Source organism: Sabethes cyaneus, chromosome 2 (assembly GCF_943734655.1).
Source record: "Sabethes cyaneus chromosome 2, idSabCyanKW18_F2, whole genome shotgun sequence".
Lineage (NCBI taxonomy): Eukaryota > Metazoa > Arthropoda > Insecta > Diptera > Culicidae > Sabethes > Sabethes cyaneus.
The window spans coordinates 180,100,211-180,117,515 of record NC_071354.1 but is presented as its reverse complement, the minus strand read 5'-3'; the positions used below and the strand labels follow the sequence as shown (position 1 = coordinate 180,117,515).

The following is a 17,305-nucleotide window of genomic DNA, read 5'->3' as shown; positions in this document are numbered from 1 at the left end:
TTGCTGAAGTAAATATTCCTCTATCTTGTTTCGTTTTGAAAATAATTTTTGGATCTCGATTAATATAAGGGTCACCCTAAAATAGATCATGCCAAATAAACCGGCATCGTAAGTTAAGACTTTGCTGCTAACACGTAAAAAATTTAAAATCAAAGCCTGCTGAGTAAACAATTTATTCCACCTAATTGTATTCTGATAGATGGAAAGAATAAAGTGAAAACTATTTCATGAACATTAGTATTGTTTTGAGCATAAACACTGAAATGTGAGAAATCAGTAGTTCGTGCTTCAACCTTAATCACAGCGGAAAATGCCACTTTGTGAAAAATTGAATACGAGTGAAAAGTTTGGACAAATCCACATCCACTTTTTGAAATGTTCATAGGAATGCGTTACTATAAGAATTCTTACTGAACCAGAACACCTCTACATGATTTTTATACAGGGTATTTTGTTCGTATAAATGCTGTGTGCTTACTTGTACGTATACTTACCGTCAGCAAATTATCGGCGAAAATATCACTCCGATCGCTATCTCCCAGCAGTTCATCCTCTTCGTAAATTAAACTACTTGAATCATCTTGTTCCTACGGGATGTTATTGGGTGGTGGTGTGTAGGTGCGAAACATATAAGTAAAATAAACAAAGAAAGAAAGCAAGGGAAAAACGAAGAAGAAAGAATAGAAAATAATACCAACATCTAACTACAATAATAACTATAAACTATACCTTTAGTAAATAAACCGAAATCGAAATCGAACCGAAATAGAAGCAAATTAAAGCATGAGCCAATGAGCATAAGTGCAATAAATGTATAGCATGAAATAGTGAACATGGAATTAATGAGTGAATATTATAAAAATATGTGCTTTTATATTTGATGTCGGCACTGAATGCCGGTAGCATACCATAACTCTGTATTGCATTCATTTCTACCCATTTAGTAAATACATTTGCTACATATTAAATTTCCGAACTAATTTACAACCGGTCCCGTAATAATTTGCATATGTAAAAAAGAAAAATAGCTCCGTAAATTTGCTAACAAAATGATTGAATATTTGTTCAGACGGTTGTCATTTTGTTTTTCTTTTCGCTGACCCTGTTCATCCGAAGCTCTGCCTCACATCTAATAAACGCAGATTGGCTACCATTCCCGGGTGCTACACAAAAGGGTGCGTTTTTTTCCCTCCGGATTCCGGTTGTCGACTAAATAAACACTTCGCTACCCTTTTGCGTTGTTTCGTTTCGCATCGGAAGACTGTTTCCCACCTTAAACCATTTTACTGGTGCTGGTGGTGGGTCAGCACAGCGTTGAAAAACGAACTCCGCCCGGGAGTGCGCAGACCCCGTACCGGGATGATAAATTGGGAATATTACGGGATGACCCTTGAAATTTAATTTCGTTTCGTGTTCGTAAACTATTCCGTCCCGATTACCTCGAAACAGGTTCGAGGTTTTCGGTTTAGTTTGTTTTTATGCTTCAGAGGAAAGGTTTTCCTTGTTTATTGCTGTTGGCAAGAGAGCGGTGCCTGCCGGCCGGTGGGACCGAAGGGAGGAGCACTCCACCACCCACTGCATCCGGAATCGCAATGTTGTTAAATTGGATGGCAACACGGCGTGGGATTTGATGCCATTTACGGGAAAATAGAGGTTTTTTGCAATTTGATTCAGATGAGCGCATTTTGCTCGCAAAGTTTATGTTTGAGTTTTTTTTAATCCAGGCGGACTATTTATTCTCTTTGAGTGGGTCCTATATGGAGGTTGATATAAAATCACTAATTCACGTTGTTCAAATTGAACGGGAATTTACAAGTACCGATGATTTGCATGGTGAACGAAATCACTATCAGAATGAGTTATTTCTATCACAAAACAGCGAATTAATTTGTAATCTCTGTATTCAATCAATATCCGGTATTTGAAATGTTGCAATGTGTAAACATTGGTAGAATCCGATGAGGTTCCACTCAAATGAAATAGATATTTCAGTAACGTCACGAGCCAGAACATTCCATAATCGAACGTGGCACGGCAGCATTACAACGATAGGTAAAAAGCAGAAACGCTCATTTCCGATTGCCATCCGTTACGTCATGTGGATAGGAAACTCGCAGCCAGTAGACGGCTAGTTGCCGCAATACCAATCATTTCCTGCGAAATTCGCTGGCATGCCCAGGTTCACTCGAATTTTGGACAGATTCAATTTAGTGACTAATGATTTTCCATAGAGCGAGAATGATATTTCCGATTTTTGCTTAACGTGAACAAGCAGGCGGATACCGAGAACGAATGAATGATAGATAAACGATCGCGTGGGGGGGTGCTATCAGGAACTGCGATTCGTGTCGAAGAACGATGATTGAAATCATCTTCCATTGAAATCATCTTTCATTAATGCACAAACAATTTAGTCTGACAACGGTGACGACGTCGCCGACGACGTCAAGAAAATTAATAAAATTCCGGTGGCGTTTCACGTCTCGCTCATACTCGTACACACAATTGCACATATCGTTCGGTGGAATAACTCATCCCTGCGAGTTCATCATGTTCCCATCCCCGGAATCGACCGGCGAAATACACCCACAACAACACACACGTTCGGTTCCCGTAAGAGCTCTGACATGAATAAGTAATGAAATTTCTAAAATGAAAAATCCTTCGCTGACTTTTCATCAGGGGAATGTAGAAGAACAGCAAACGCACTCCGGTTCCGTTTCAACCGGAACCAGAACAGAAGCCAAAAAACCTGTGGTTGATAGGGATCCAGCAGAAAAAGCGAGAAAGTGAATGTGATTGGTGTGTGAAATTTTGCACTTGCTTCCTGTTTGCTTCCGTCCCCTGGGATGAACCCGGAAAAATTTGCGACGGTGCGTGATAAAACTGGCTAAGCCAGTCAGTACAGTATATACTGCTGCTGACTCGGTATGACTGCGTGGCTGCAAGCGCGTGAAAACCGTAGTCGGAGGGCTTATTTATGCGGGCAAATAAAAGAAACCGTCCTATTCATTGTCACACAACTTCATAGCATCAGCATAATAGCCGTATAGGCGACGCGCGAGCTCGGGACCGGAACCGAATGAACGAGCAGGCATAAAGTCATTAAGCTTTCGCGGTTATTTCAATTTCGTGCGGTTTGATGTTGGATGCCCTTAGAACTGCGTAATCATCTTAGGTTTCCATTGCCAAAAGAAGACCTGAAGAAGATTTCGGGTTGAATGATGTGAACTGTTATTATCAGTTGCAAGTTTATAGCTGATGTACAGAAGATTACTTCATCGTGAAATTGATAAAAATGGGAATATCACACAGTTTTTCTCAAATACTTTGAGTATTTTTGTTGAAGTTTACTTAATATACCGTAATCAATTTCACTTTTCTAGTTTTCTGTGCATTTTCAGAGCTTATACATTTTCTACTGACCTAACACTTTTTTATTGATAGACTTCGTAGCCTATTAGACTGCTATACTGCTATGCACTGCACTGGTATGAAGCCTTATAATGACGTGGAGTTTATTAGCTGATAGAGAGATTGGAAGTAATAGTCGTCAGCGATGAAATACTTTAGAAATAATTTTGAGCGTTACGACTATATAAGTATTTATATACGATAATATCCGATTAAGCGCGACTCGCTCCGTACCATTCTACGATTTTGTGCTGAAAATCGTATGTATGTCAGACATTATCATTATATTCGACAGAAAATCAACTTGATCCCACTTTATCCAGTTTATCCACTTTAGTAACGATTTCGAGTTTGTTAGGAGATATTTTCGATAGTTTTCTTACATTGATATACGAGTTGGTGCTAGCTGGGTATTGTTTACACTGTGTTTTTATCGCCGAAAAGTAACGCCGAAAAGCAACGCCGTGAATTTATTTTGCTCATGTACCAGGAAAATACTCAACTCTTTTCATCATGGATGATGAGACTAACGTCAAGGCGGACTTTCGGCAGCTTCCGGGGCTGCTGTACTTCACCGCCCAGCACAAGTTTGATGTTCCGGAGGAAGTAAGGATGCAGAAATTTTCAATGTTTGTCAAGAAATACATGATTTGGCAAGCGATCTGCCCCTTGTGGCAAATAGAGTGCGCCGTTCGGAACTACCGGGACTGTAAACGGGAAGATTTACTTCTAGCAGTGTCTACAGACGCGTCTGCTTCCTCTGTTGAAGCAACACGAGGGTCCAACGATCTCCTGGCCGGATCTAGCTTCGTGTTACTTCACAAACGATGTCCTGGAGTGGTACGAAGCGAACGGGGTTATTTTCGTACCCAAGGACATGAACCCCCACAACGCACCGGAACTAAGGCCCAATGAAAAATACTGGCCTATTATGAAGCAGGTATTATGGAAGCATGCAAATAGGTCAAATCTGAAGAAGACATGAAGAATGAGTGGTTTTCCGTACAGAAGAAGCTGCAGCGAGATATTGCACAAAACTTAAGGTGTGAGCATGCGGTTATGGTTTTGAAGTTGAATGAATAAATATGCTAAACGCTTACTAATGGGTTATATTTTATTGTCTGAAAGTTTGAAAACGATCGGTCAATTAGGTAATTTTCTACAGTGTTTCTTGCAATTTAATGTAGGACACCATTTAGACCACAATTTGCAGTCAACTTGCTCGACCAAAATCATGAAATACTATGATTTGGTCGAAGACTTACGGCAAGTAAGTATTTAGTTCGGTACAACCATCGATGAATTGAGTGATTCGGTACGATCATTGTTGAATGATGCACACTCAGGTCGCTTTTTTCGTGAAGAATACGTTCCGCCTAAATCAAAATCGTGTAAAAAACCGCGTAAATTCCGGAATTCGTGTAAAAAAACGCGTAAATCTTGAAATTCGCGTAATAATAGTTGCGTAGAGAGCAAACTTCGTAAAAAACGCGTAGAAAGCGACTTCAGTGTATTTGGTTCGGACGAACATAGTTAAATGAAAAGATAAGATTTGGTAGGATCATAGACGACTGAAATTGCTTGAAATACGACCATTGATAAAAATTAAGTTGTTTTGTACGATCGCTGTAGAAAAGATGACTTCATTCAGTGTGAATCAAGTACCGGATTATATGCATAAGTAGTTATACAGGTTTCAGCTGTTGATGTTTGGCAGATGAAATGGGTGATCCATTTCAAATAGATTTTTAAAGTTGCATGCAGGTTAAGGAGACGTTGATTAAGCGGTTAGAAAAGTATTGCAAGTGCTGGTATTTGCGCCAGACAGTTGTACCTTCTGGGCGATAGTTCACCATCTTGGTGAGCAACGTAAAGTACGGACATAAATTGATCCCCTGCCAGTTGTCACCGTCCAGCGTCAAGTAGATCTTATCATACCATTATGACCACGACGTCGTGCTTCTCCGGAAAGAAGGATTTCACCAGCACGTTTAGTCGGTTCTTCTGGGTGATTACCTACCGCTCAGACACGGCTGGTCTTTTTTTACCCGTTGGCTGACTCTTCTGATCTCTCAGCCAGAGGCGAGGAAAGATGCTCCGAGTCTTTCTCTTCACCTTCTGCTGCGCTTCACGCTCGCGCAACATCGTCGGGCCTCCAGAACCTGGCTTTCGTTCGACACTCTCGCCTTTCTCCAGAAGAAAGAGGAAGTTTTAAATGTCCAATTGACCTGTACATGTATCGGGCGGGCACGAAGAGCATCGCAATGACCAACTTCTTTGCTCCGGGGTGGAGCTGACAGTACGAACAAAGCATCCAGCGTAATTACCTGACGGTTTTCGCCTTAGCTGTCGCAAATCAACGGATAGCGCTGTCAGATTTTTTAGTGCCTATAGATTTAGTAATAGTTGAATTCGACGAAAATTTGTTACAATGAATTATCTTTCGTAGTTTTTTTTATCGCAATTCTAAGCAAGTACATTTTTTAATGCATACGATAAATTATATTGCAATTGTAAATTCTTCTTAAAAATTATCAGTTACAAATAAGCATTGACGGCACTATAAAAGAATTAGCAGTAAAGTAGCCGTATTTTTCACCAAAGTAGTTTTTAAATAGCATTTAAAGCGACTTAAGTGCTTATTGGCTAGCACTCGAATTGCATTGGTCAGGTCATGGTTGTTGGTTATCTGCCCAGTAAACAATTTGATTTGCAAGTGTTTCAGTTACAAGTGAGAGATACGAAATCATATCCGCACGAAAAAGTTATATTTCACACCTCATAAGAGCATATAAGTACCAAAATGGAGGCAATATACGTGCATAAATGTTGATAATTCAATCTTGATTCTATACAACAATTCTTGGAACACGCCACTTAACACTCCTTAATATACGGTTAAGATATAACTAAATGTTACAATAATCTATACTGCTTTATAATTCACAACCATAAGTTGTATATGACGACACGTACGACTGCAAAACAACTTATGGTACACTTCGCTTTGACATACTCTAATCATTATGCAATTCCAATGTAAAATTGACATGCATATGTCTTAATGTGCCGCGTGGGTAATCCTCTATGGCCTTGAGACGGCATTCATGCTTACAGAAGACACACGTACACCAGCCGTATTCAAGCGAAAGGTGTTGCGGACGTTTTTTAGCGGAATGCAAACAGAAAACATAAAGGTGCACAGGTGCATGACCAACGAGCTACAGGCACTTCTTGCAGAGATTCCCATTCTAGCACCAGAAAAATATCAGAGGGGTTATGCACAAGACACGACCGCATAGGTGACGTAGGACCACGTAAGTCTCTTTGTAGCGATAGTAGGATGTATCCATGTATGTAATAATACGATTCTTCACGTTTATCAAAGTAGTAGCATTGTATAGGTTCAATCCTCAACCGATTTTGGAGTTATATCCATGAATTGATTAAATCTATTTTATTAAAACAAAACCAAGCCAGTAACTAAATCAAACAGTAAATAAATTTTTATGAACTGTTTCTACTTTCCTCAGTTAATCGGTAGATGGTACACGAATTTTCAAAAAGTTGAAAGTTTTGCGCATCTTTTCTGTGGCTTACAAAAGAACACTGATAATAAAGCATTAACAAGCTGCAGACGTTTTGGAAGTCGCAGAAAATGTCGCCCGTGACCAGAAAACTTATTACCGTCATTGGTTGGTCGTCCGCAATGGTGAAGAATTCAACTTTTCCCTCGTTGACTGTAATTATGGTATTAACTGGGCAAGAAAATGTAATAAACCTTTCAATCGTTGTGTGGCCCTTAAAAGGACCGATTGTTTGATTAACATAACTCCTGCTTGCAATAAACTTGCACTAACGCACTCAACGTAATTCTCTGTTCGGTAAATTGGAGTACCGATAACCGCTAACCAGGCACGGCTTATTGCAACGGACCAACCGGAAAGCCTCAGCAGCTATGCGATCAACGAAGCCGTTCGTGTATGGTCCTGAATCACGATGAAATACCACTCCAAGTGGCCAGCTGCAAGTGACGTGGGATGCTTCTTGTCGTTTTGTTGTCGTGAGCAGCATATTTCCTGCCAATTCCAGAACTTCAGCAGCCAGATATTCCATCACGGCAGCGAAATGAGTGCTCCAGCTCCAAAACACGCTAAGTAGCCGACCGGGAACTGCAAACGTGCACGAGTTGACTTTCGTTTGCCCTGGCAAACGACGTTGGCAGTAGCTCAGCTAGCGTTTGAATAATGCTGTTCGCCGGCTTACCACGTATTATGTACCAGAGCAAGCGACAAGAATCGGCCACACCTATTTTTCATGGTCCTTCATTCTATCATCTACGTTAAATAAAATAGAGCATTTCAATTTCAGTCTGAACAAAAGAGCAAAGTTACCAGCCGTTCGCCTTTTGCTGTCAAACAAAAATTACGCTACGTATTATTACTGTATAGCATTGGTGATGGATAAATTTGTGTTGCTAAAGAAAACCGAGTGAAAAGCCCTAAGTTCCAAGTTTTCTAGGTTTCATCAATGACCGAAAACCGTTCTTTGAGGAACGAATAAATTCTTATATGAAGATGCAAAAGATGTTACTAAAACTTTCATTTTAATAAACCAATGTTTGTATGCATTTTGCCTCTTGACCGAATACATTGAGCTGGTATATTTGTTGGCTGCTTCTTACCTTCCGAGACGGCCAACTCAACCAGTAGCAACAAGCGAATAGAAGCGCGAGACGTGATCGGTTAAAATTATTTGAAAAGAAGCGAACAATTAGAATCAGTCTAAAGTAAATAGAATTAAAATCAGTTAGCGAAAATTCCTCAAATCTTCATGAACATTATGTTTTGTCCTTAAAAGAACATTTTGTCGACGTGATATGTTGGAAATTGAAGCCTAGTTTTCCATCTTCCTGGGCAGCAACAAAACAGCTTGGATGTTCGGAAAGACACTTCTCTGAGCAGTGGTGACACCGGACAGCAATTTGTTTAACTCTTCGTTGTTGCGGATGGCCAGCTGCAAGTGACGATAATTCTGATCGTTTCGTTGTCGCGAGCAGCATATTTCCTGCCAGCCAGATATTCCTTCACGGCAGCGAAACGAGTGCTCCAGCTCTAACACACGCTCAGCATCTGCTCAATAATTTTTGATCGGATTCTATAGGGCGTAGATTAAATACTATCATAAGGAAGCTGAACCCATAGCTTATATCGTATATATTTCTGTCATCCGTGCTAGGGAAGCACTAACGAGGGAAGGCAAAAATATGAAAATCATTCAATTTTTCAATGACGCACATTGAAAATCAATAGTTTTCTGTATTTTCAATATTTTCCAAATCGATTTTCCGATCAATTGGTGTAAATATCTTGGAAATCTATTGAAAATTGACTGAATTATAAGCCGAAGAGTGAAAACGCGTTTCTACTTTGATGACGTCATTTCCAACAACCAATCACGAAGCATGAATTCTGGAAGAACATAGGTTCCATATTTTCAATAGTTCAACATCAAGAATCCATACTTTTCTTCGTTTGGGTCAATTCTTAGAAGATTTTTCCATCGATTGGTGTAAGAATATTGAAAATCGATCGGAAAACCGCTGAGTTATTAGCGCTCAAAACCTTTCATTTTTCGTGACGCTCGCATTTTTCGATTTTTTGGAATGACACCCTATCTCAAAACTTGCCATAAGACGTAGTCCTACGTCAAAAGTCGAGAGACTGCGGTGGGCTGGTCACGACGCGAGGATGTCGGAAGACAGTGTGGTGACATCCATTTTGCTCAACGACCCCACCAGCAACAGAAATAGAGGGGCTCAAAGTGTTGGCTTGCTCGACCAAATCTATGCTGACTTGCGAATTTCTAGAGGCTCAAGGAGTTGGCGGCGAGTAACTCAGGACAGAGTGAAGTGAACACGAGCACTCGATACAACACGAGCCACATGGGCTCTAAGCCGCTAAACAAGGAAGGAAGAACCGTTTTTCCAACAAGATGCGGCAGAATGCCCGCCTGTGGCCATTGCAATCGGTAAATTGCGTGCAAAGTTCGGTAAATGAATTTTTTTTCGAAATGGACTTCGCGATGTAACAGCGTTAAATAATTTTACGCTGAGGTAAATTCAATTCAAGAACTCGAACACAATATTCAGACCACATACCGGTCGTACCTGCCGAAATGCTACGCAGAATCATTCAAACCGCTAGAATGCACCAGCGCAAGAAGGTCGAGATAAAAATTTAAGTTTTAAGAAACTAAGATTAAGATTTATTATTTAAGTCTTAAATGGTGTAAAATTGTACACTTAATGAAGCCAATGGGCACGAAAATCCAATGTAACAAATCGAACAAAAAGCACAACAACGATGCTCACGCTTATGCGAGTGAGTGTCTGAAGCACAGCATCCAATGCTTCACTGAGGAATGCCTACGACAATCAACCGTTGGTGACGGTGTGCGTACATTTTGCTACTTACACACTCGCCAGCGCACAGCCTCGTAGTGTAGTTTCTGCACAGCCTGCTCACGAGGTAAGCCAATGCCAACAATTCGAGAGCGCTAGCGATGTATGGATACAGATTTGGCCTTACGACGAAGCGATTCTTCTTCATCTTACGAGCGAGACTCGTAACTGGTCGCAGTGCATAGGAAAATAAGAAATAAAGCGATAATAAAGAAATAAAGAAATAAGATAATAAAGCGGTGGTTTTATTTGATTTTTTCGAAAGAATATAATTTTAAGACTGCGGCTTTGAAGAATAATTGAAACAAGAAAAAATATTTGAAGATTTTCCATGAAATGGAAAAGAGTGTTTTGCCTTTTCTTTGGAGTTTTCCACCACGGTGAAAATTTTTTTTGGAAATATTTTCTAAGATAATGTTTTTTCTGGATTGCCGAGAAACTTTACTTATTTTTTTCGTTAAAATTTTTACTAATACTTATTTTGAAGTAGGGAAATGTTCAGGAGAATCGAAAAAAATGCTGAGAAGTTTGCCTTCCACATAAAAATGAGCGCTCCACCAACAGCAATATCTCAGGAAAAACAAAAACCACTGAAATGACCAAAATTAAAAAATTGAGAATTGGTAAATAAGCAATTAATATTTTTAAAAAATTTGATGATTCTTCGGCCCACTACGATAATTTTAAAATATAATTACTATCAGACACCTTGCTACATTGCACATTTTTATTTACCTTGAAACCATTTCTATGTCTTTACACTAAAATCATTTTGTTGCTAGTTAAAATCAAATGAATAATAAATGTACGCTTCCTTGACATCCATTTCACCGAATCGAGTTCAAGTGGCGCTTCAAAGGCAGGTATGTTGAATTACTTCAGATGGTTCCCTTTAATCATAAGGAAGAAGCGGTAGTGGCATTCCAGAGACAGCCCGTGATTTCGTACATAATAATCACCCTAAAAACAAAAGACGAACAGGAAAAACGTTCGTCTCCTGATTGTTTCTCAATTCGATAGCAATATGTACACACATATTCGTCGTTCCATTCCATTTTCGGTATTGGAACAACGATACGTCTGGCATTCCCAAGAAAAGCATTATCGTGTTCATGGCAATAAATGTTCGCCTGTCAATGCGCTGCCGTTTTCTCTTTCTCATTCTCCCTCGCCAAATGCTTTGCGTGCTGCTCAGAAGCAGCCAGAAATTATGAACATATCGAATATGAAATTCAGATTCGCATAAATCTAAATCAATATATCTGCCAGCAGGGAGCATGCAAGACATGTGAGTACGAGTACATGCTAGGCGCCGAACATGCAATCGCACACATAGTGTACACAATTGGAATTCAAAAGGAACCGCACTCGGCTCAGGGGGAGAAACTGCTTGCCTGGTTCGTGTTCGGTACGTAAGGTGCACGCTCTTGGACGGCAAGAAAGCATCCCGGATTCAAGCTTTCTTCAGCGTCGTTCGACACCGTCGTCGTCGTCGTCCTGAAGCCCATCGGCGCGCGTAATGGAAATATAATGGAAGTCGAAGCTGCGTCTCCGGTTTGGGAAATTTCAAGTGAACCCGTGCTCTGTCAGACGGCACCGAAGTCAGCAATGCTTTGACAGAACGGTAATCAATATTCATACATGCAAGTCCTTGCTCCCAAGGAATTGCCCCCGCTCGCTGTAGATATTCGAGTGGAAATCTGAAATATTTATTGGCCAACCTGGATCGATCGGGGAATTTTCATTTCAGCCAGGAATTCGAGAATAACCCGTATAATCAGCGAGTCACTTTCCATTTGAATGAATTTGTTAACCTAAGTAAGCAGCTCATTATGCAGAATTGAAATTCCTGTGCGGAAAATTCACTGTGAAGTAGTAGTAACGAAGCATCTGCGCTAAAAGTTGTTAGTTTGTTCACTTTCCGTTACAAATGTGGATACTCATAGGTGAGACCGTTGAGAGAGTGCCTCACAGTTGTCATGAAACATCCCATTTTGTTACCGAAAAATTAATTAAAAACTGCAAACAACATCAAAATTAAAAGCAGAAAGTTTTCGATTCAAAGCGCTCGTACAAAAAGTTGTTCAAATGCAAAGGATACTTGCAGAAGGAACGCATTCCGTACCTACTATTTGTACTCAACTGAAAGCAGCTTCTCGGCACCATACATACATACAAACATACATACGATTTGCATAAGCTGAAAGAGCACCGGTAGATTCATCATGCACAATTCAGCTCGGCTGCATATTCCCAAGCCAGCGACGACGTAGGCTCTGTATAAATTTCTTTCCCATGTGAGTCTCATTCTAAACACTTTCTAGACCATCTACTTGCCCGATAGATAGTGCTCTAGTGTTCTGCCGCATTCAGCCTACTTTTGAGGCGAAAAGATTCTCATTTCTGATTAGTTTTTCATGCGGCAAAGAGCTTATTCCGAGGACACTCGAGTGCCAACCAGGAAAGGAAAGATCGTAAATCGGTAACAAAGTTTATGCTCTCTGTTTAGTAGCTTCTTCTCCCGGTAGGATCGGTCTTTTGATGCAGCAGAATAGTGGCCGAAAAAGAAATCTGTTTTTTTTTTCGCAAGTCGGCATGTGGGTGGTAGTGGATATTAATGGACCAGAAGTTCTTATTGAAATTTAGCTTTCAATCAACACCGGTGAACAAAAGAAACTCATTTGTGAAAGCCGCGAAGGAGTCGTGTATGACGCGTGCTTGTTCGCATCGTCAGCTCGTCAGTAATGGGTAGAGAGCAAGTTGGCAGGAAAAAAGCTACCTCCGCCAACGCAACTCGTATACTCGTTGCAAACTCTCCATAATGCACTGTGATGCACTGTGTGCATGTGCGGTTGGCGTTCGCTGAAAACGTAATTAAAAACTTTAATTAAAAACTTTGTATTCATGTCCCGCGTTGGGAAAAATGAATGAATGCCTGACTGACAGGAGTTCAGCGCGAAGCAAGCAAGCAAGCAAGCAACGTGCGTAAGCACCGAAGCCGATTGGACTAATCGTGGAATAAAGTGTGTTTCCTGCGAGTGGCAGGCACCCAAATGAGTGTGGCGACATTTTTGGCTTAATTATTCTTGTGAGTTTTTGGTTGCGGGAAGGCAAATCGAATCCATGTTGTGTGTATTAATTACAATCGCTACATAGACATGTGGGACTCACTGTACCGCATTTAAATATTCCACTGCCAAAAGCTGAGATCAAAATACCAAGGTATTGTCGGTTTTCTCGAAAATTGCTTATTTTATAAATTCATAACACTTAAATTAAAAATACGTTTATGGAAGATGAAAGTTGGAAGATGTAAGATGGAAGATGGAAGATGGAAGATGGAAGATGGAAGATGGAAGATGGAAGATGGAAGATGGAAGATGGAAAATGGAAAATGAAAGATGGAAGATGGAAGATGGAAGATGGAAGATGGCAGATGGAAGATGGAAGATGGAAGATGGAAGATGGAAGATGGAAGATGGAAGATGGAAGATGGAAGATGGAAGATGGAAGATGGAAGATGGAAGATGGAAGACGGAAGATGGAAGATGGAAGATGGAAGATGGAAGATGGAAGATGGAAGATGGAAGATGGAAGATGGAAGATGGAAGATGGAAGATGGAAGATGGAAGATGGAAGATGGAAGATGGAAGATGGAAGATGGAAGATGGAAGATGGAAGATGGAAGATGGAAGATGGAAGATGGAAGATGGAAGATGGAAGATGGAAGATGGAAGATGGAAGATGGAAGATGGAAGATGGAAGATGGAAGATGGAAGATGGAAGATGGAAGATGGAAGATGGAAGATGGAAGATGGAAGATGGAAGATGGAAGATGGAAGATAGACGATGGACGATAGACATTGGAAAATGGAAGATAAAGGTGGTAGAAAATGACTAATGGGAGATTTTATAAAGATTACTTTTTTTTGTAAACTATGTTTTGAACATTGGAAACAAATTTTTCATAGAGATTTTATGCTCGATCACAATGAATAATAATATAAATTTTCAGTTGAATCGCCGATTGCATGCACATTAAATGAAGTAACATGAAATTTGAAGTAACATGAAATTTGAAGTAACATGAATCCAAAAAGATTACAGCAGCTCCAACATCGGCCTTTGCGCTGCATGTAACGGATTTTATGTTTCGGAGGCTTTACCCAGCTCGTTCGGGCCGTGCATCGAACAATACCTGCAGAATGTGTACACTAATCCAAAGTTGACATAAATTTCATCATCCTAACCATTCTGTCAGCAGAATGTTACATTACAACAGTAGAAGAACGACTCATTGCGGAAGCGCAGTGCTATGTACGTACACCTACCTACCGACCGACCGGCATAGCGTCGTAAGCCAAAAAGGGTAATAATTTACCGCCTTCTCGGCTGAAGCCTGGCAGAATGTAAGGAGTCGTTCCGTCACCACCGCGCGCGGCAAGTTTCCGTTGTGCTGCACCGCGGAGGGAAGCAGCAGAAATAAAATCGCGACACGATGAATTCCCTTCTTCTCTGCACTCACTGTGAAGGAAGCGTTAGAGCGCACACCGGTAACGAGCGAGCAAGCAAGTGAACGAATGGACGAACTAGCAGGTTGAAGAAAATTCGCACGAAAGCAGGTGCCAAAATTTATTGCAATCGCGGATTTGTACGTACGAGCTTCCTTTACACCGTTCCTGTTACACGTGGTCTTGCATTTTCTTCTAACCCCGGTACGATGTTCGTTGTGCTGGTTGTCGGTTGCGTTTCATGTTACACATTCCCCGGTTAGGTGGCAAGGATGGGCGATGCAAGGGAAAGCAAGCTTCGTTCCATCTCAGTTTAAGGTATAGTTATGTAGTTTGGACGATGTTAAGGGCTTTTTTTGCCGAATGCGGAAAATGCAGATTTGGCTGTTTTCGCTTCAGCTAACCTAATCGGGTCCGATTTGCATTGTGTGTTGTTGCTGAGATATTAGAATTTCAAGCATGCTGTTTCGTATCGTGTTCTCTGCAGTCTATTAAATGTCGACTGGTAAATAACACTGGTGGATGCATGGTGCACTGAAGTATGCATTTCTACACCCACTGAAATGTTTACAGCTACCAGTAATGGATGTTGAGCATATTTTAATAAATAAACGGAACATAAATAGATATTTTCTGAAAAACAATTCGTTTTATTGATATTGCGTTCTCAGTTGAGTAAAATAGAGATTTATTTCACACATAAACCTTTAGTTCTTCTATTATAGAGTTCGCCAAACTGTGATTATCCTTGTAAATCCTTTACTACACGTGACGTTTCAGTCTCCTATTCTTCGACTATCATCAGACGCCTGCAATATTTATTGTGATAACTACACAACTGTTTAAATTAACATTTTACATTTAACATCATAACAACATAACATAATCATAATCAACAAATGTCAGAAATAGTTATAAGCAGTGTTGCAAATCGAGCAAAAAACAAACGATGCCCACGCACACGCGAGCGAGCATGAGACGCATAGCATCTAACACTTACACCACTGCACTATTGGCAAATACGAGTAAAAAAATAGACACAATTAAGACACGGCCTGCAAGCTGATAAAATAGAGGTTATCTTATGTAAAATTTTCCGGAGAATCGCGTGGCGCCAACCCCTTTCCTGTTTGTCATCGGGAAGTGTACCATTTTGATCATTTTCACTTATTTTTAACATTTTTTTGCGCTTATTGGACTTTACTAAGCAAGGCTTTAACAAAACAAAACTTAAAAACCTAATAATTTTGTGTAAAGAAGTCCGTAGAATTGTTTATCCTATTTAACTTAGAGCACATTAATTTTTTTGGTTGAGCTCTCGTTACTAAACCCACGATACCAAACGAAAAGTCAACCAATAAAATTAATGTGCTCTAGACAGAATGGGATAAACCCAATTCGATTCTGTGGACTTATTTACACCAAATTCTTAGGTTTTTATGTTTTGTTTTCTTTAAACCTTACTTGGTAAAGTCCAATAAGTCCAAAAAGTGCTACAAATAGGAAAAAATGAGTAAAATGGGACACTTCTTGGGACTTCCCGATGACAAACAGGGAAGGGGTTAACACCACGTGATTCTCCGGAAAATTTTACATAAAATCACCTATACTTTATCAGCCTGCAGGCCATATCTTACCTGCGTCCGTTTTTTTGCTCGTTTTTGCCTATAGTACAACTAGGTTGACCCGTCGTGGCTAGCCACGATACCAAAACCTTTGAAAATGTAATACGGTTTACAATTAAAAAGCACGTATTAAAAATTATTAATGAAACAGCTTTATAATTGGCAACCTTCTATTAATTGAGCCGTTCCGAATTATAGAGGTCAAAATTGAGATTTTTACATAAATCGTATCTTTGCATAGATGTACTCTGCAAACAATAGGAATTACAAAAAATTAGGCTTCTAACCTGCTTTTTTCATGTTGAATTTTTGGTTTGGAACAGAATGACCATTCTGTTCCGCATTATTGTGGTCTATGTATATGCGACTTATTAATAATCGATATTCGACTATTTTTGATTTCAAAACTATATTGGAACACAATATTCGACTTCTGCCCTTTAAACCCTTTCATCTGATACCCATATTATGAGGATTTTACAATATTTCCAGTCATATGCGGTCATTTTCAGAAAACTGGTAGTCGCCATCTTTAATTCCAACATGGCATCAGAACACGATGAAATATCGTGTTTCAGTCGTCATACTATTTCACCAAAACCTATTTTATGGGGGTTTTGATATTTACAAATCTCATGGATAGAGACCACTATGTTGCGGAATGTTTTGGGGATTTTAGCTAAATTAGATGTATATGAAATCATAGTGGTCTATGTACATTGGTATGAATAAATCGCATATTTCAACAAAAGTGGGGATTCTAATGTATTCTCATGTTGAATCTCTCTATACCCTCCCCATCAGAACAGTTGGTTTTGTGAAAATAAATAAAAAGAATTTTTTATAGAGACAATTGCGTCTCCTGTAAAATTTGCTGAATGGTCAATAGACCACTATAAAGCCTAGTATCCAGCTGAAAAGAAAATAACTCAAGAAAAAATCCTGCTATTTACCGAAGAAATTTTGACAACTGCAAGGCAAGCAATTATCTGTCATTTTTTCTTGTGGTAATAATTGCGCCGGATATTATTCCGTACGGAAAAGTGACGTTACAATTCACTTGCATGTAAAACTGCCCCATCAGAAAGTGAAACAATATTTCTTGTGAAGTGCATACTGATAAAGAAATCGCAAACAGAAAACCTTTTCTTTAGCAATTCTTGGCCTATCTTTTTGCCCATTGCTTTTCAGGTCGATACTAGGCTTAATTCGGAACGGCTCAATTATAACACGTGTAATCTACAAACGGGGCAAATGGGGCTTAGATAAAAGGGCAAAAATCTACCAACTGT

At 39.8% G+C, this 17,305-nt stretch overlaps 1 protein-coding gene across 6 annotated transcripts in view; it reads right to left on the bottom strand.

The window, feature by feature from the left end:
* Nucleotides 1–17,305, bottom strand: part of LOC128738885 (collagen alpha-1(XVIII) chain) — a 591,219-nt gene that overhangs the window by 121,940 nt on the left and 451,974 nt on the right. For all 6 annotated transcript variants that reach the window (XM_053834344.1, XM_053834348.1, XM_053834349.1 and 3 more), the window contains exon 7: nucleotides 495–587. In XM_053834344.1, the coding sequence (XP_053690319.1) occupies nucleotides 495–587 (93 nt within the window). The remainder of the gene's footprint in view (nucleotides 1–494; nucleotides 588–17,305) is intronic.